Source organism: Sebastes umbrosus, chromosome 9 (assembly GCF_015220745.1).
Source record: "Sebastes umbrosus isolate fSebUmb1 chromosome 9, fSebUmb1.pri, whole genome shotgun sequence".
NCBI lineage: Eukaryota > Metazoa > Chordata > Actinopteri > Perciformes > Sebastidae > Sebastes > Sebastes umbrosus.
The window spans coordinates 14,349,898-14,370,269 of NC_051277.1; the positions used below are offsets into that span (position 1 = coordinate 14,349,898).

Genomic DNA, 20,372 nt, shown 5'->3' on the forward strand with positions numbered 1-20,372 from the left:
AGCTTTCCTCCCTGCAGAAGCTTTCCTCTCTGCAGAAGCTTTCCTCTCTGCAGAAGCTTTCCTCCCTGCAGAAGCTTTCCTCTCTGCAGAAGCTTTCCTCTCTGCAGTGTGTTGTGTCTGTTGTAGCAGTCTGGTTTCCGACTGATGCTCTGGAGTATGGGCGGGCCTGGTAACAACAATAACACGGAAGGATGCGACGCGGTCCCCAAAGCTTTGTCTCCGAGAACAGACGGATATCTGCACAGCGGTTCTTCTCCGACTAACTCAAATATAACATCCCAAATTGTACCGTTTTCATGAATATTATTGGGCTAATATTACTGTTTCAGAGCGCTCACATAGTCTGTAGTCAGCCCGGTTTAGTCTCCATCATGATCACTGTGTAGTCTCATCCCTTCAAAATAAAACGCCGCCTCCAGCTGGTGATCTTGCAGAAGTGCATCTATGCTTAATTTTGTATAATAAGCTTGTAATGGTTACTGCACACTGCGAGTCCAATTTATTTTACTATCTTATGTATATCATTCAGTTTTTTTTGTTTTTTTTTGAGAACAAAGAACATGAGGTCATCATGGGTGTTACAATGTCAGATCACAGTACATTATTGTAAATACATCTTAATATACAATGTTACACTTCAATCAGCGGTGTAAATACACAATCCATTTTCCCCAGTGCTCAATACTTTTTTTTTTTTCCAATTTTAAGTCTTAAAATAAATGTTAATCTTTCCATACAATATATTTCATTTACAATATACCCCTCCATTGGTCTAATGTTGGAGGATCAGTCTGCATCCACTTTTGAGTTATGGCTTTCTTACTATTTGCCTAGAGAATCTTTATTAAATATTTATCTTTGTGTAAAACAATTTCTGGTATTTTTCCCAAGTATAGTTGTGGCAGCTGCCAATTCTCTGGTGTTTGCTGTTGTTTCCCTTTTCCCTGGTGTTTTTTTGGTTGAGTGGCTGAGTGATTAGAGGGTTATTCAGTTCACCTGTTGCGCAGGGTGTGGGGACTGGCTCTTAGATGATAGTTGAGAGCAGCTTGGTGCATTCCCCTCTTGGCCAATCAGGGTGTAACGACGCCCTTTCTGTAGGGCTTAAAAGAGGAGGGAAACTGCACACCCAGTGTCATTCTGATCTCTCCTTCACTCAATGCAACATGTGTTATCAGCTTTACCAGAAACTCTGGTCTGTTTTGGGCCCTTTTGGGATTCTGTGATCTTTGTGTTTTGTTTGTTGAGAGTGTTGACTCTGCTAGTTGGGGAAACAAGTTAAGTGCCAACCAATTGGGTTACCTGCACTAGGACGTTTAGGTACTATCTGTGCAACGATCTGGCTTGCCTTACAATAGCCTAACGCCTGCAGGCTGTATTTTTGTATTCTATTCATTTGTTGATTTTCAATGAAACCCTTTATACCCATTTCTTTTAGTGTATTTTATTTGGGAAAACTTTAAAGGAGGGTAAAAGGAAAAGCAAAACCAATATTTCAGTTTCCTTAATTGTTTGTTATTATAGAGGCATTTGTTCATTATTGAAGAGGCATTTGTTCATTATTATTATTAAGAAGGCATTTTATTTTATATTATTATGTGGATGGGAACTGTTTTTCAGTTCTGACTGAACAACTAAAGTCTGGGGAACTCAGTACCGCCACATAGTGTAAGAAAGGGGTACTTTAATTCTATTCCCATTATTTTATGGATCTCAGTTGCCCCAGTTTATTTTTTTTAATTCAAAATCAATGTAAATATCGTATAGAAATACAAACAATTGCTGTTTGTGATATTTTTCATTGGCTTTATCATTCTAATTTGGCATCTGTAGAAGATGGTATTTTAGACTTACATTTTTTTTGGTGTGCTCATACTAATTAAGAGTCCCACCCTGAGCTGATAGCTTGCCAATTGATGGGTCCTTAAATACAAAAATGTAGGTGCTTAGTTGAAGACCGTCAGCAGCCATCATTGGAGTAAATGACAGAGAAAAGCTATAAATACAATTTTTCCCCCAGGCCATCAGACTTTTAAATAGATAATTCATACGACACCTTCCCACACAAAGTACCTCAATCATATATCTTATACTGTATATACTGTATATGTTCTTAATATGCCTTGTACAAAGTATTTCTTATATATGTACATTCATACTTCCTGATATGTATATGTTCTTAATATGCCTTGCACAAAGTGTTTCCTTTTATAGTTGTAATATAACTCATTTTTAATGGAGCTTCCCAGCAAAAAACATTTCACACGATGTACTTGTGTAACCGGCGTGACAATAAACATCTTGAATCTTGAATTATTCCTATGACAAATATACATTGAAGACTAGGGCTGTCCGAATACCATTTTTTTGGGGCTTCGAAGCTTCAGTGAGAAATGTTCAAAGGTATTCGAAGCTTCGCGGAGCACTGCGACATGGCAGGCTGACAAGTTATTCTGTCCGTCTGTCTCCATCTCCCCTGTTTCAGTGCTGCTGAAGCACTACTGTACTCACACGCACCTCTAAACACAACAAACAGCGATATCCGTTTGGGGATAACTAAAAATAAATAATAATGTGGGATTATTCCTTCTCGAATTTGGAGATTGAATACCATGGCAACAGTGAAAGCTTCGAAGCATTCGGGTTAGCCCGATTGAAGACACAAAAATAACCGAACTGTGACTTGAGCACTGTGGTCTACGCTATAAATACCAGTAAGCATCACAATACAGGTTAAAAATGCATTTAAAGGTCAATCCTAAAGTTGAAACAACAATATTAAGACAAATATGTTAAGGTGTTGCTGCTGCAGATGCCTGTCAATAAGTTTTAACGTAGACAGCGATACATTTTCTTGGTCTCCAATTTTATTTTCAGTGATCACATTAAGATTTCAAACTCATTGATGAAAACGTTCAAAAATGTGTGCCTTGCAGTGTACATTTATAATGCAGTTTGACAGTTTCCATTCCAAGTGTGCAGGACTGAGCAAATCTGCTACGTAAAAACAAACCAACCAAATAAACATTGGTTTCCCTTTAATGTGTGAACACGGCAGGGATACACACTATCACACTTTGCATTTAACAATGATCACAATATGTTTAACAAGAAAGGCAGACTAAAGTTTACAACAAGGAATAAGAAATGAGAACAAGGTGTTTCCTCAGGTGCAGTGTCTCCAACACGATTTGCTGTAATGGCCCCAGTTGTCTGCTGATAATGGTCCATGCTGTCTCTGATGGGAGTGAACTCTCAGTGGATGGCAGAAGAAGAGACCTGCTGCTCCGCTCATATGCTGTCCAGCTTCTTTAACACAAAGGGGGCTGAAAACACAGAAAACACAGGTAATTGGGTGAGGTGACAGATGAGTATTATGATGTTTATCTTCTCTTGGATTAGGTCAATTTAGCTAGTGTTGTTGTGAGATATTGTAGGCAACATTAAACACTTAAAAACATAAAACCATTAAACAACTTAGGCACCAATAACTGTGTATTTTGTGATGATACTGAAACTACTGATAATTTATTTTTCATTGTATGTATTCTGGAGCTTTATGGCTTCATATACATGACTGGCTTTTCCCAAAAGTTTCTCATCTGGGAAACCTCTCTCAAAAGAACATTGTTTATGGACTTGTCATGGACAATAACAAAGATGACTTTCTGGTGAATAACATTCTTGGAAAAAATTTATTTGCACAAATCCAAGTATATGAAAGTGAAACCTATAAGTTTAATGTGTTCCATTCTGAGTTTATTGCTTACATAAAAGCCCTTAAAGTCATGAAAAAACATAAATGCTTTGAAACTTCTTAGCATAATAGAATAATATGAATTACAGGTACAGCCCTTAATTTAATTTATTATTATTTTCATGCATAATTTTACATATTTTATCTGTTCTTGTTCTGTATGCACCTCGTCCTTTTACTCTAATGTAATGATCTATGAGCCATGTTGTTTGTAAATCTGAATTTGTTCAATAAAAAAAAATAAAAAAATAACTTAGGCTACATTTTGGTATGCAAAAACTAACCATACACTTCCATGCAACACACACACACACACTTGCCTTTTTGATATATTTACTGTATTGTTACTGTTGTTATTAGATATATCTTGCCCTAATTGTTTTGTTATCACCATTATCATATTATTTCTTTATATTAATCATGTCTCTAGGTGGAGGCTTCAGATTAGCCCAGTGTTTTTTTTTCCTGCACTGGATATTATTATTTTTTTATTTGTTGTTATGTTGTATTCTCTTAAATTGTGCAAAACAAATAAACAAAACAAATAAACAATAATTGGTGCATAAATAGATTATCACGTTGACGAGGTGACCAAACAGATGTCGTTAAATAGCAGTCAGTGTTGTTAGTATTAGATGTCAATGTCATCTCTGCCTGTAACCTTAATGTTACTCACTGGCTCTCAGGAGAGCGACGTAAATAAGAAAGTTCCTTAAAGATGAGATGACATCTTGTCGCATCTTCTTCTTCATCTCTTCTGGGTCCATTTTCGGCCCGAGTCCTTCCAGTTTGAACATTATATCTGTGGTTTTATCTGCCTCTTGTTGTTCTTCAGTTCAGCCTTTTCGTGTTCCAGTGAGCATGGGTGAAATAAGCTAAACCGGATGTACGTAACAACGGAAGTGACGATGAAAGACGAGGGCGCGCATGGAGGGACAAATCGCACGAGGACACCAAAAGGCGAATATTAAATGTGGCACCCTACAGTCAATAACAATATAATATTTAATTAAATATGGGACACGGGTAATACGGGTATTTTCCTTTTTTGTGTTTATTTAGTTTATTTTCAATATTAATATTTTTTGTTTATTTGTTCATTATTATGTGTTTATTATTATTTGTTTATAACTGACAATAACCTGATATTTTCAGGTGGAATTTCATTAATTCATTCATTCATTCATTCTCACTGTGCAATATCATTTTCCACTTGTGCAATTTTGTTAATAGTCTGTTTATTGTCAATACTGTATATACTGCTCCTATTTTTATACTTCCTTCTATTTAAATTGTTTATATTTTGTTACACTTTGTTCAGCTCTTTTTTTACTGTGTTAGCTGATGCATCTTGTTTTTTGCACTATCCCCTTTGCTGCTGTACACTGCAAATTTCCCCACTGCGGGACTAATAAAGGAATGTCTTATATTATTTGTTTTGCACAATTTAAGACTATACAACATAACAAAAAAATAAATGAATAATATACAGTGCAGGAAGAGGCAAAAAAAAAATAAGGCTTATCTGAAGCCTCCACCTAGAGACAAGATTAATATAAAGAAATAATATGACTACATAATAGTGATAACAAACAATTAGGACTAGATATATATATACAATAACAACAATAACAATCCAGTAAATATATTATTATAATATTGGTTGTATTCCTTGTATGACTAGTTTTCTTTATGTTGTTATTTCCTGAAAAATAATGTTTATTTGAGTTTTTGGGTAAGGCCAGATTAACCCACTAGGGGAAAATTAGCATTGGACTCCCATTGACCCCCTGTTTGTTGTTTCATTTAGGGGTATGCACATGTAAATATTGACACAGGGCCTCACAAGACAGGTAGCAATGCACCCACTTTGAGCACCTTATCATTTGAGCTGATATTGTGATTCAGTGGTGCAGATTGCCCAACACATTTGCAATTAATTAAATTACCACAGACCAGCTGACGCACAATGAACAATGGGTCTCCAGGGGCAGTTTTTCCCCGCTTTGCTAGGTGAGTAATCACTACTTTGTTTTCTTGGAATCACTGTGATCATTGAATCAAGGTACTAAAATGGTGTAAGATAAATTGTGAAAGTGTAAATAATTTTTAGTGGTATTTATTCCAACACATCAAATTTATGATAAAGTCCTTATAAATAAAGGTAAAAAAAATAGACTCAATTTACAGTCAAAACAGCGTCTATTAAGATGGATACAGGCATTCAGTATATAATTTACAAAATATTAGAGCTTAATAGGCTAACAAAAACTGGAAAACTGGATCATAAAAGCAAACAATCAATATTTTTCAATAAAATACAAAATAGAGCATGCACATTATTATCATACTAATCTATTATATTATATTATATTTTATAATTTACAAAATATTAGAGCTTATTAGCTAACAAAAACTGGAAAACTGGATCATAAAAGCAGACAATCAATATTTTTCAATAAAATACATAATAGAGCATGCACATTATAATAATAATATATTATTATATTATATTATATATTTTTTATATTATATTATATTATATCATATCATTATATTATAATTTATTGTATTGTATTGTATTATATTATATTATATTATATTTTATTTTATTATATTATAATATATTGTACTATATTATATTATATTATATTATATTTTATTATATTAGATTATATTTTATTTTATTATATTATATTATATTATATTATATTATATTGTATTATATTTTATTTTATTATATTATATTATATTATATTATATTTTATTATATTATATTATATTATAATATATTATATTATATTATATTATATTATACTATATGATATGATATGATATTATATTATATTATATTATTTTATATTATATTATATTATATTATATTATATTATATTATATTATATTATATTATATTATAGGATGTAACTGAGTGGATGAGCTGACCTTGCGGAGGAGGGGTGGGGGTCCTCCGGGCAGACAGAGGAGGAGGAGGAGGAGAGAGAGAGAGAAGAACAGAGGGAGGGGGTTGTGGGTTATTTCTGAGCTCAGGGCCGAGGAGGATTAGGCAGAGAGAGCAGTCCCAGTACGATGACAGCATCCAGCATATAGCCAAACCCCCCACACACACATCACATCACCATCATCATCCGGCCTGGGAGGAGGACGCAGCGGATATTTCTGAGGATCAAACATCGTTTCCTCTCATATTCTCCGCATCATTTTGGGGGATAACCCTCCCAGACTCTCCAGGTCCAGTCTGTCTCCTCCTCAGACAAACTAGGTGAGTTCATTCTCGGTATTTCCCGGTGTTATTGTCTGGATGAAGGGCTGCACACGCCTGCACCTTGCATCCATTGGAACTGATTTTTATTATCACATGAAAATGAATAATTTACCTGATGGTGGTTTTCACACCGCCTGCAGGCTTTATATACCCACGTCACTGTTTGAAGGGAGGCGATGGAGAGATTTAAATCCGATTAAGATTATAAAGGTATAACAAAAGACTGACCTTTTTTTTTTTTTCTTTCTTTGTTTAGCCTCCTGATTTTGACCAGCATGGCCACTGATTTGACAGAGTTATAGTGTTTCATCTAGTGCGATGGTAAATATTGATTATTCTAAGGGCTATTATAAAGCATTTATGAGCGATGGTCAATAGCCTATACGTATATAGGCTAGTTATTCTACATTGTTGTGAATAGAAATACAGAATTTAAATTATGGCCATTTTTTGTACCACACTGATCATTCTACATAAACACATGTGTTATATATAGTGATAGTGGAGCTCCACGCTGCCGTATATGCGCAGTGAAATCACCGTCACTGGCTACAGATTGGAAACGAACAGACTAAATCCTGATGGATCAGGTAGCCAGCAGCAGTCTGGGGTTGTAAAACACGCACATTGTGAATGGGCGTAGGCGATGTGCAGCAGCCACCCTGAGACAGCCGCTTCTCCCTTTCTTTTTTTCTTTTCTTTGCTCATATCCTTTTGGCCAGAAGCAGCCTCTCTTCTTCTTCTCTTCATGCGCTCTTCTTCACCGTGCCGTGCCAGGCATGACAAGCGCGCAACACAACTAGACCGGAACAATGCGTTTTGCTGTTCTGGGGCCTTCATTTAATGCATGACATGATTTAATACGACCGCTGTTTGTGGTTCCCATTTAAACACGTGTTATACCACTTAAGTTAATCATTGAGTATTTTTTTTAACAGCATCATATTATTATTATCATTATTTCTATACATTTTTTTTTAGCATATTATGAATGAATGAATGAATGAATGAATGAATGAATGAAAGACTTTATTTCGAACATAAAATAAAAACAAATACAAAATAATAACAAAGTAAGGAATAGGTAGAAGTAAAACCTATATTTCCCTACTCCTTTCTCACTTCTCCTCTTATAACTCATATATCATAGAATGATAATATAATATATAAATTATCCCAGATTTATTTACATCCCAAATTAAATATATGAACAGCATCCCAAGTTTATTTACAACCCACATATCCATCCGGAGTTAAAACGTAGATATAAACCAACCCTTATCACAACTCTTTCTCAACCATATACCTCCCAAAAATATATTTTTTGTATATTATCATTATCATATTACATTTATTTATTGACGGACTGCACACACTATGTTCACCCATTCACTCTGTATCTTTTATATCTCTTATTATTGTTTTGTTTTATAATTTTTGTATAGCTCTACCTCTCCTGTGTTTCACTCTGTTTGCTGATGTTGCTGCTTTGACACCTGAATTTCCTACCGGGATTAATACAGGTTCATCTTATCTTATCTTATCTTATCTTATCTTATCTTATCTTATATGCAGCTGCCACAGCTGAACATACACACACACACAGACGCACTCTTAATGAATGAATGCCATTTTGGCCCAGTGATGAGCAGCCTATAGGCTATCAAGAGTGAACGCAAAACACATGAGCATCCACAGCCACTTCACATAGATATGTGAAGTGGCTGTGGATGCTCAGTGTTTTGCTTTCACTCTTGTATTGCACAGTGTTTGCTGTGCTCTGCTGCCACTGCTGCTGCAGGCTTTGTGCTTATGACTCAGGGATGTAGGCCTATGCTCCAACATGTGATGGGAGTTGCATGTCTCCGAGGTCAGTCTGCCTGAGGAGAGTACACGACAGGCAGAACTTGCATATCAGGAAAGCCTTGATGCCTGCATGGCTTGGCTGCATTATAGCCTCGATCTTCCCCGCTGACTGCTCCTCTGCTCTGTCCCACTTACTGCAGCCAGCCAGCCAGCCATCCTCTCCCCCTCTCTTCTTCTTTAGTCTTAGCTTCATGTCTCCAGGGCACACTGGGTTGCTGGGCTGGTGTTTGGTGCTCCTGACCAATGCCTGGACCAACTGATCATATACTGTATAGGATCAATCGATAATTGAAGCCGTTCAGGAATTTAATTCCTATTGTTTCAACCACATGGCTACTGGAAGCTGTTGGATCAATCGATATTGGTGTTTCTCAGTAAAGGAATTCAATTATATTCACAGGTCAGGGGTTACACTGGTGTATGATAATGGCAGTGGATAGCCTATAGAGACAATACAGACGGATATACTGTGTGTTTTTCCCTTCGAACTGTACAAGTATTGCTCCTGCAGAGGAAAAAAGGAGACGTGACCTCATTGATGTGACAGCTCCATGGTGATGGCACACTTGACTGGCAATGGCGCCATAATGTAGGCCAACTCTATTTATGAGCATATAGTGAAACATTAAGAGTATGATTAGCCTTAAAATAAATCATAAAGCCTATAAGTAAATCGTCAGCTCTGTATAACCAGGTTTATCCTCCTCTATTCTTCGCTGTGATATGAAATATTAAAGTCGTGCCGTAGCTACATGTAAGTATTATTCCAGAGCCCAGAGGCCTATTGTAGCTGCTGGCTCGCTGGCTGCCCTCATATTACTGTTACTTAAAGATAAGACCTTCTATTGGGCAGTTTTTGAAGGATCACTGAGTTGAAGGAAATTGGCTCAGACAGCAACAGAAGAAGTGAGGCAGACAGTTTTCCCAGACTTGCAACATCTATTATCCTCTAGCATCCAAAGATCCTCCCCTCTCTCTCTCTCTCTGTCTCGCTGTCTGTCTGTCTGTCTCTCTCCAGAACCATCAGAACCATCGATAGAGATCTGTAACACAACGCAGCGCACTATTAATCTTCAAAAAGACCCATTATTTAATAGTGCACAGGGGACCTGAAGCCTCGCCAGGTCGCTGATGAAAGGGGAAATGAAATGAGCAACACACGGCGAGCCCTTGTCTTCATAATGCTAATGGAATGAGCTGACAGGCTGGATGAAGAGTGGGAGATGTGATTATGTCTGGAGGATGGAGAAATAACCAGCGAAACACAACAAGCAACTGTGGCAATCAACAGACTTAAACAAGCCACCAAGCTGCTTGTTTGTTTACTGTAATAGTGTTATTTCTTTGGTGGACTTCAGTGCAGGATGAGTTTATTTTAATGTTTTATGTTTCACAGGGACAAGTGGAATACATAGCATGGACAAATGCCACATGTACACTGCATCTAGACCTTTTCAAACTTGACAACATAAACATTATAAACAGACCCCTTTGTAATTCCTCTTGCAAAGTTTGTTAATGCAGTCGCTGACAGGAAGTAAACTTGGACCAAAGCTGTTGCTCTAGCAACAGAATGGAAATGAAAAGGGCTTTGTCTTAAATCGCATACAATGCACTACATACTCAATCGGTGTGCTATCGTTCAACATAGTGAATAAACAGTAGTATGTATCTTTTCGGAGTAATTTACGTCGTCACTTCCTGAGAGCCTCCTTGCCGGTTGGAGACGTATAACCATGGCAACCTGTTCCAACCTCATGTGACCAAAACGACAGTTTATGAGAATCAAAGTCTGAATTAATTTTAAATATATATTACGCCTAGCTAAGTAGAATCTTATACTTACAGTTAAATTGAAGGGTTATTGATGTTGCAGAGCTGTCCGTCAACATCCGTTATGAAAGTTGTCGTCACTACTGCATTGCATTGTGGGATATTTATGCTGCCGTAGAGTCCAGCGTTGCATACTGTAATATTTCACCGGAAACTAGTGCAATTCAAGTACTAGTGGTTTCACACTAAGGTTCCGGACATACTAAAATACCTCACATAGTGTACTAAATAGCATGTTAGTATGGAATTTCGGACGCAGCCATAGTCTGTAAAGCCTAAGCTTTTTTATATATATGGCCCTTTATATAAATACAAACAACACCACAAGAAAACAGGACAATACAAAACAATACAAACAGTGTCTGCAGCCATGCTAACTGCTCTGTGAGGCTGTACTGTACTTGCTTTGGGCTAAATACTAACATCAGCATGCTAACATGCTCACAATGACAACATGCTGATGTTTAGCAGGTAATGTTTACCTGTGTCATCATCTTAGTTTAGTGTGTTAGCATGCAAACATTTGTTACATAGCAGTAAACATAAAGTACAGCTGAGGCTGATGGGAATGTCATTAGTTCTTCAGGTATTTAGATTTATCCTGAGGGAGAGTTGAACGGCAATCCATCTCATATAGTTGTCGAGACATTGCAATAAAAAACCCACATTTCTAAGCTGCTGGTGGCTCTAGAAGTAAAGTCAGGGGATCGCCAAAGTCATTATCCTCTGGGAAACATGAATGCCTGTAAATGTTGTGCCGATCCATCTAGAGATACTTTACTGGATAAGTGAAAGTTTTGACCTTCTGGTGGTACGAGAGGAAAGGTCAGGGTATATCACTATATAGTTATTTGATTTGTCCTCTTGGGGAGCACAAATGTCTGTACCAAATGGTGAGGAAAGGGTGTGTGTAATCCTCAGTGATGTATAACACATCCCCTCTATGGTGAATATGAGTAGTTCCCATCAAGATGAAGGTAGTGTGGTCGTCGTCGTCGCCGTCGCCGTCGTGTCACTAGCATTTTGTTGATTATTTGGATTGTTGCCGGTGATATTGTTGTGGGGCGCTATGCTGTCTGATGTCTGTGTCTTTAACTGTGATGTCTTTTGTTGCAGCCTATTTGTCTGACAATTGTCACAGACACAAAAGGAATTTCTGAAAAGATGATAAACGCAACTAATTAATTTATATGCTCTGAGTTTAGAATTGAGCACCTTTAAGATATACGACTAATATTAGTACATTTAACGAAGTGATCAAAGCTGAATATAGTGTAACATGTGGTGAGATCTTATCAGCTTCCTATCCAAAATTCAAATTGATTGATTATTGTAGAAGCTGCTTGTGACCACGACGTTTCACAATAACTTGAATGTAATAAGATCATGAAATGCATAACACTATTTGCAGCATAAAATAGTCTCTGATGAGTGTAAAATATTTAAACTGGCTTTTGTAACCTCCCTTGCCATTTTTATGTCTCAAATTTTAGCTGGGAATCATCATATAAATACTTTTCTTCTGAAACCTGCATTGTCTATGAATCTATACGTAAATTTAACTTCCCACGAGGGTCAACAACTGAATTAATAGCATATCATCTGTATTTCATTCGTCTGCAGTTTTTTGCAAAACAAAACAACAAACTTTGTAGTATTTATCGTCTGCTCTACTTGTTGTTCCTCACATTTACAACTAACAATTTATGAAATCTGAAGCAGTCCAGTTGCCTCACATAAATCGAAATGCCTCTCACCTCAAGACGTCCAGATATTCACACACACAATATTTTGTGCCAAGATGTGACTGAACGTTCGCTGAGCTCTGTGTCCAACTTTGTTGGCAGCGACTGTGAGCCAAAATTAATTGTCGAGTTGCTGAACCGACCCCTGCTGCTGATACCCTGCACCTCATGTGGTGCAGCTGTATCCGGTGTGTCATTTTTGGCTGGAGGGTGTGTGAGTGTGTTTCTGTGTGTGTGTGACAGATTGAGAACAAGACGTCAATAACAGCCAACTGGTCCTTTCTAAATAAAAGCTGTTTAAACGCTTCTGCTGGAATCTGGTTACCAATTGTGTAACGCACCACTTGCTTATCATATTAAGCCCTGTGAGTTGTGTGTGTATGTGTGTGTGTGTGTGTGTGTGTGTGTGTGTGCTTGAGTGTTTGAGTGCCCCAGTCTTTTCTGTCATTTATTAGTGCGGAGAGCTGATTGACAAGAATCTAAGTTTGTTACTGAAAAATTCATCCCGTCAATCAGATTGTCATATCCATTAGCTCGGATTATGTTATTTAGCAGAACAGCAGCTGTATCTGGGCATTTTCTCTCCCACTTTGTGTCCTAATGCAACTTCACCATGCAGGCCCTGTCCAGGTGGGTGTGACCCGCCGTGACCCGGTCTGGCTCAGCGGTGCTAATTGGGCTGTTTTCTATCCAGCTGGCTGCACAGAAGCTGCCAGCTCAGTGCCACCTCTCAACCCCTGAGGAGAGACTGGAGTACGTCTATGAACTGCATGTGTGCTCATACCAGTGTGCCGTCAGGAGTGAATAACGGACTGTTTTGTCCGAGACAGAGAGACATTGTGTGGGCAAAATGAGCAGAGAGGGGTGGACATTGTCTCAGGGAAATGAGACAGACATCGAAATAGAGAGATATGATAGATAGATCATCACCTAACAACACTTGAAACAATTATTCTCCATGTATATAAAGATTATAATGGGAGGAGAGAAGGGAGAAAGAGTGAAAGGCTGGACTTGAGGCCTGCCGATGAGCTGCGTTTGTGGGCAGCTTGGGGATTTAAGGACAGTGGAGGACGGGAATCACGATTACTATTGATTCAGAACCAGATTAGGAGCAGACTCATCACCAGGCTTTACCGTCTTGGATTTGAAAATGCTGTCACATCCTTAGAAAGACGGAACAACCTCTTCATTTTAGATGCCATAAAACAGTGGAGACGTGTAAAACAACATGAGCGATGTAACAATGCTACAGGTCTGCTGTTTTATTTATTTATTTATTTATTTATTTAACCATTCATCAATGTCTGCTGCCTGGCTTTGTGTGCTCTCAGTTGGCGGAGAAATGCTGCATTGATCAGCTTTTTTTTTTCCTGCTGCTCCTTGTGGACAGACTCCTTTACGTCTCACTGTAGATACTTTTGTTCTTTCTTTTCTTCTCCTGCAGCTTTTCTCTCCTGTTTCTTTGCCGCTGCCCTCTTCACCCTCTTTAAAATTCTCCCCCTTTCCTCCACCCCCCTGCAATATCCTGTCCTTTCTCTCTTTTCTTTGCCTAGACCAATTCTCTTTTCTGTATCCCTTCCCCTTTTCTCAGCCCCTCAGATTCCCCTCCCCTCTCTCTCTCCTCCTCCTCCTCCTCCTCACCTCTGCAACCCCCATACGTCTTTCCTGTGTGTCTCTCTTCTTCTGTGCTCCGCTCTTCTTGTTACCCGTGTTGGCAAAGTGGTAGAAGGAGGCGGTCGGGAGGCTAGCTGCATTAGCCCCATGCATTATTCATGTGCCCTGCAGTCTGTGTGGGTCTAGGTCTTCTGCTGGCTTTTTCACTGGGACACATGGGCCTCGTGAAAGAGCTCTGTGTGCAGGACACAGGGCCTGATGGGAGAGCTGCACAGATGGGACTATCAATTCCTGGATTTCTGTTCCCTCTTGTACATGAAAGCCCCTGGGGAGGGAGAGTTTACTTCGCAGATCAACATTCAAGTGCAAAATGAGGAGGTTTCCTTTAGATGAGATCAAGATTGTTTATTCAGTGTCTGTCTTAATTCAACAGCCAGGCTTTTCACAACAAAGTTTGTTTTTCTCCCCAAAACCAGAGGCCGGCTAAGGTTTCAACCATATCTGCCCTGGTGTTCATATGAAAGACTTGTCCTATTTTATCTTTGGCCAAGATCTCTGTCTGCCTGCAGCGTGTCTCCCTCCACCACATCAAGATTCACAGGCTGTCCTCTTTGCTTTTAGAGCGAGCCCAGTAAGAACTGTTAACTGAACTGGGCGATATGAAATTTTAATTTAGACAAGCAGACGGAGATGGAGTGCCTCGTCTCCACATCGCCATGTGCTTTTGAGGCTGCAGAGGAGTAGAGAAAGAGAGAGAGACAGAGAAACACAGAGAAAGAAAGAGAGAGAGACAGAGAAACACACAGAGAGAGAGAGAGAGAGCCTTGGGGACCAGAGGAGGGGCCTCTTGGAAAACCACAACCACATAGCTGGTTTGGACTCACATCTGCTTCGCTTGACTTGCGTGTTCACTCTGAAAACATCAACTGGAATATGGTTCTGTTTCCTTATAAATAGGTTAAAAATCCGAGACAGAGACAGCTGATCTGACTTAATCAGACTATCTGGCCGCTTCACGCTCTAATTATAAACTCGTCGTGTGGTATGCATCTTGTTTATGGGTTCTGACAGCTCTCCCTGATAGCGTTGCTCCGCTCTGCACAGGTGGCCGCGCCAGATTGGGATTGGCCCTGATGATCACAAGGACCCCCCTCCACCTCTTTTCAGCCAATCCTGGAGGGGCTGCAGAGCTGATGTCTCAGAGGGCGAGAGGGTATTTGTGTTCTGGAGTCCTGAAGAGACAAGCCACATCACGGTGAGTCACGCTCTCACAGTCTTCAGTTAAAATGGGCTGCTTTTCTTAAAATATGTGGACAAAATTGGAGCTCCTGAAAGTGCTGGTATCTTGAGAAGTCAAATCTTTCTCTTTTCCAGAAGCTTGCCACCTTTAATTGATGTGAAAGACCTTACTTTTAGAATATTTCATTGTTAAAAAATGCATTTCAAGGGTCGAACCATATACACTAATACACATCTGCTTTAGTTATAAGTTATAAAGGTGGGCTGTTATTGTAAAGAGTGAGATGGTAAACCCCTGAATCAAGTGCTATAAGGATGTGCATGTATATAAAGAAAATAGCTGGCTGCTGCTGCCCAGAGAGACTGTCATTGGAGACGACTACCTGACTCGGCAAGGACAGAGAGGGTGAGAGAGAGAAAGAGAGAGGGGAGAAAATAAAAGAAAGAAAGAAGGAGAGTGACAGCAAAAACTGTCACCTGACTCAGCACCGACTGCAGCACTACAGCACACACATGCAAACCACCTACACCTGCAAGCATGCTTCACATCCCACACAATGCAAGGAAGCCTCTATTAGCAGTCAAAACATGGTTCATGACCGTTGTGTCAATAATCACGCCGTGCAGCTGTCAGCTACCTAGCCTCACTCATCCCTCCTCATCCACGTCAATCTGCCTCAATCCGGATCAGCGGGAGGTGCTAAAGTGACACCCTGACCAGTGTGGGCCCGTGCAGAACGAGGGCCTCTAATCCTCTTAAAGGACAGACCTACACTGACTGCGTGCTTTACTACTACCGAGGGAGGCTGGTCATCGCTGGCCTACAACCAGCGATCACTTCAACAGAGACGAGCTGAAATCTGTTGGAGATGCTGATTGTTTACAGCAAAAGAAAAGACAAATTAGTCTTGTATTCTCTCTCGTGAATGCGACTTTACCGACAGCAGAATGTGCTCTATTGATTGCAATGCAGTGTGTATTGTTTTTCCCTTAAGTCAGAACTTAAAGTACAATAAAGTCATTACGCTGTAATGATTTTATCCTCCTCCTCACTCCACAAAGGCACGTTTTAAAATGCTTCATACAAGTGTGGCCGATGGCCCGAAAACTGTTTCTTTTGAGATCTTCACAAAAGTCTTGGCTTGCGGAGGTTTCCTCCATATTTCAGAGAGCTGATCAAACTAAGCTCTCCGCAGCTGGCTGCTGAGGCAAAGGTACGGATCATTAGGTTTCAGGAGCACATTCATCATCGTTAGCCGTATTGATCAGGTTTGGGTCGCTACTCTTTCGCGTCCCTGCCAAAGTTTCCCGTCCCTTTTCTCTGCTTCATGATGTAAAACAGTCCAATACAGATATGAACAGCAGAAGAAAGTACATCACGAGACAATATCTTATCACCGTAATGCCGCAATCAAATGAAACAGCTACTTCAACTAATCAAAAACACACTGAAATCTGATTCCGCAACACATCTCTCTAAAATCTTTGTTGCTGTTACATCAATCACAAAAGAAACATGAATAATGCAGCAACCCTTATAGAGTATATTTTCAAAAATAGATAATAAACCCTGTCAAGGAATTATCAGAGGCTTTACACGCTCAAAGCCAGCGTATTGATTGGCTGACAGAAACAAAACACAATTGAGGGGAATCGTAAAGTCTTGAGGTTTGGTACGGATTCAGTGCTGACCAGCTTTGCCTCCCTGGGGTTTTGACTGAGCCCTCCATTCTTCATTATGTCCCCCTGTTTAAAGGGCAGGCGGAGCAGAAAGTGCACAGCTGCAGGTTTGTAGTGAACATGCAGACTGTTGCATATGAACTCTTTGTGAATCCTGTTATTGTGTGATGGTGCAGTTGTTGTTGAGAATCAGATCATTTAGGCAAATGTGTGTGTGTGACATGTGTTGTTGTTCATGCTGTCTGCTCTCCACCCCTCTCTTTTTTTTCATTCAGCCTGTCTTGCTCTGTTCACATATCTGATTATTCATCGCATTCAAGGCAGCCTACATGCTCTGAATATAAAAACAGAGCGAATGCAAATTTAGCTGAAGCCGAATTCTGGTGCTGAATGCACAGTCCCAACAAGACAGAGCTAAACTCTACACAGTTTCTAACTTATTTTCTTCCTCCAAATCCTTTCATCCTCTCTCCACGTCTCCTTATCTCCCCGTGTTCGGCTTGTTGGGATTATGTCTGCAGCTCATAGTCTTCTCTTTTCTTTGTCTCTTTAGATAAATGGAGGAGAAGGAGCGATGTAGGAGCAGGTCTCCGGCTCGGAGGGCCAGTCGGGTGCAGCAGGTGGTGGGAACAATAATACGACGTACCCGAGAGTCGCTTAGCAGGTAAACAGAAAGAACAAGGGTCAGAGCTCAGGGCAAAGATCCTCTTCAAAGCTCAGGAAATGTTTGTTAAAGTAAAAAAGTTGGAATGAAAAATACTCCCTGTGGGGTCGCTCCAGTGTTTGCATCTGAGTGAGAAAATGATTTTGTCGATTTTGATGGGAAAACAAGTGAGCATGCAGTAGAAAGTGTTGGCACCACACAGCCAATAGTTGCAGAAAATGCCGACCCCACACAAACCACTGCGGCAACAACTGAATGGTAAAAAAATAAATAACAACTAAACAATCCAGTTTGGGGGTAGAGAGTGGAGAAAACAGCATCATCCACTTCTAGGCTTGCTGCCAGATTCTGTAGTGGAGAAGACGTGTGGGAGGTGTGGTATATATCATTTAAGATATATATAAAAAAAATTTTGCTTTACAAGTGGTGTGTTTTAGTGAAGGAAATGTGTTGCTCTCTCGAAAAAGAGAACCTAAAAATCATTATAAAAAGTTGATTTCTTAACCTGTTATGAACACACATACCAGCTCCCCTCCCCACACACATTCAGACACATAGCTGAGTACATATTCAAAAACCTGACCTCTCACACACACAAACACACCCCACAGTTGACCACAAATATGCTTTCAAGAGCCCTTCATTCCCTTGTTGTCCACAAAGTGGTTTCTCATTCTCAGCAGATGAGGCAGTGCAGAGGAAGACCAGTGAACTCCCTGTTCGTCATTCTTGGGAAAAAGTCTCACCCTGTCACAAGCAGCTGACCTGGACAGCAGGATGTCACTGATTTAAACACAACATATACAGATACTGTGTATTCCCACAGGGTGCATTTGAGCTGATGATGTATAGCAGTTTATATGAACGTGACCTCTGTTCTCTGGTTCCCGACTACTTGGCCAGATATTCAAGGTCCCTAGAGGATGAATTGTAATAACTTTGGTGATATTTTAACTAGGGATGCACCGATTCAACTTTTTCAGTCTCAATACCGATAGCACTACCTGGGCTTTGGGTATCGGCCGATACCGAGAACTGATCTGATACCAGTGTTTAATTGTTAAGATGTATGCCTCACTGTGTGGAAGTGACGGGGATCATTATTTTATGTGTAAGAAAACATCAGGCTTGACTTAAACATTGCTTTACTAACTTTATAAAACAAAATGTAACAAATAAATGCATAGATATAAATGTACTGAATTGTTATTTATGATTAAAATAATAAATCGTACTCTAGCAACTTGGTAAAAAATCTTCAAAATTGACAGGAATTACAATTCAAGTGTAAACCTTTTTAATGCAGCAAGAAATTTGTCAAAATTTAAACAGGAATTAAAATACCAGTATATAGTATACACATAGAATTAAATTGAATAGATCAGCCCAATTTTATCCCTACTTTTAACTTTTGTATAGTAAATATATATATATACAGTATAACACCATCATCGGGTCAAAATTTAGATTTTTGCTGTATTTTGTTTTATGATCAAATACCTGTAAAACTTTTCCCATCAGCCTCAGCTGTACTCTGTGTTTATTGCTAATAGCAAATGCTAACATGCTAAGCTAAGATGCTGAACATGGTAAACATTATACCTGCAACACATCAGCACAATAAAACTGCCATTGAGAGCATTTAGCTCAAAGCACTGCTGTGCCAAAGTATACAGCATCACAGAGCCACAAGCATGGCTGTAGACTCTTATCCTTGTTGTTTTATGGTTATAAGTGTCTTAGAAATGATAAGATCAGTTGATTAATCGATTATTCAACAGACAAATTAATTGGCAACTATTTTGGTAATTAATTAAACATTTGAGTCACTTTTAAAGCAAAAGTGGAAAAAAACGCCTCCATATGCAGATACCAGTCTCTGAAATTTGAGTATGTCCTGCTTTCTTTCTATTTTGTATCATTGTAAACCAAATCTCTTTTAGTTTTTTATTCTTATTTTAACAAAATGAACATGTCACTTTGGGCTAAGGTGAAATGTGATGCCCAACTAATCGATGATGAAAATGTTGTTATTTTCAGCTCCAAAATCTCTGTAAAAGTCATCAGTCAAGATTTTTCTTGCCGTGTTATGTTAGTACTAAAGTGGAAAAAGTTGAATTTTCACAGCAACACAACTTGAACTACTTTTTAATAGTCTGCCACAATAAAGAAGGCAATGATTTGTAAAAGAGGAAAAAGATTTCCTGAACAAAGTGGTGAAAGTTGTCAGCGTACAGAGACACAGCAGTGACCTGTCTCGCCCCTTCATCTGCCTAAATTTATCTCTTGATGATGATGTTGTAGTCTCCAGACCGGTAACCTGTTAACCCTGTTTGACCTCCTCAGAGAGCGGTTGCTAGGCGACGGGAGGTCGCAGCGCTCCAACAGTCTGTCCAATCAGAACTTCCAGGCCAAGCTGACGCTGCAGATCACCAGGGACGCGGTCCTGGACAGCAGCACTGGACATGGCTTCATCCTCACCACAAACGCACCCCTGCTGGTCAGGGACGTCGCCGCAGGTACATGGGGGAGTGTGTGATGGTGGTGGTGGGGAGGTGTTTGTCTAGGTGGATAACTGCAATTAGTTTTTTTGTTTCCTGCCTCCAAATGGCCTCCTGCTTTATGCAACAGTGCACCGCCTGCAGCAAGACAGATTTACACACTCTCTCACAAACACACACACACACACAC

General features: G+C 39.3%; 2 protein-coding genes across 3 annotated transcripts in view; one reads left to right on the plus strand and one right to left on the minus strand.

Annotated features, from left to right (window-relative positions):
* Window positions 1-2,842: 2,842 nt before the first annotated feature.
* On the minus strand, window positions 2,843-4,673 carry tomm5 (translocase of outer mitochondrial membrane 5 homolog (yeast)). The gene is made up of 2 exons (XM_037779958.1): window positions 4,431-4,673; window positions 2,843-3,323 (listed from the first exon to the last, which is right to left on the minus strand). Exons 1-2 carry the CDS (start codon window positions 4,549-4,551, stop codon window positions 3,289-3,291), a joined length of 156 nt encoding a protein of 51 aa, XP_037635886.1. The 5' UTR covers window positions 4,552-4,673; the 3' UTR covers window positions 2,843-3,288.
* A 2,131-nt stretch (window positions 4,674-6,804) lies between these two features.
* The window catches only part of frmpd1b (FERM and PDZ domain containing 1b), a 28,647-nt gene continuing 15,079 nt past the window's right edge, over window positions 6,805-20,372 (plus strand). Inside the window, exons 1-4 of one of the 2 annotated variants that reach the window (XM_037780497.1) lie at window positions 6,805-7,034; window positions 15,203-15,353; window positions 17,571-17,681; window positions 20,028-20,200. In XM_037780497.1, coding sequence (XP_037636425.1) covers window positions 17,575-17,681; window positions 20,028-20,200 — 280 coding nt within the window. In that variant the 5' untranslated portion in view covers window positions 6,805-7,034; window positions 15,203-15,353; window positions 17,571-17,574. The remainder of the gene's footprint in view (window positions 7,035-15,202; window positions 15,354-17,570; window positions 17,682-20,027; window positions 20,201-20,372) is intronic. The other variant, XM_037780498.1, reaches the window with a different exon arrangement.

Coding starts and splice junctions, on each gene's coding strand:
- tomm5 (XM_037779958.1), bottom strand. CDS start 4,551: ATGTTCAAACTGGAAGGACTCGGGCCGAAAATGGACCCAGAAGAGATG. Junction 3,324..4,430: donor CGTCGCTCTCCTGAGAGCCA/GTGAGTAACATT, acceptor CTGTGTTTTCAG/CCCCCTTTGTGTTAAAGAAG.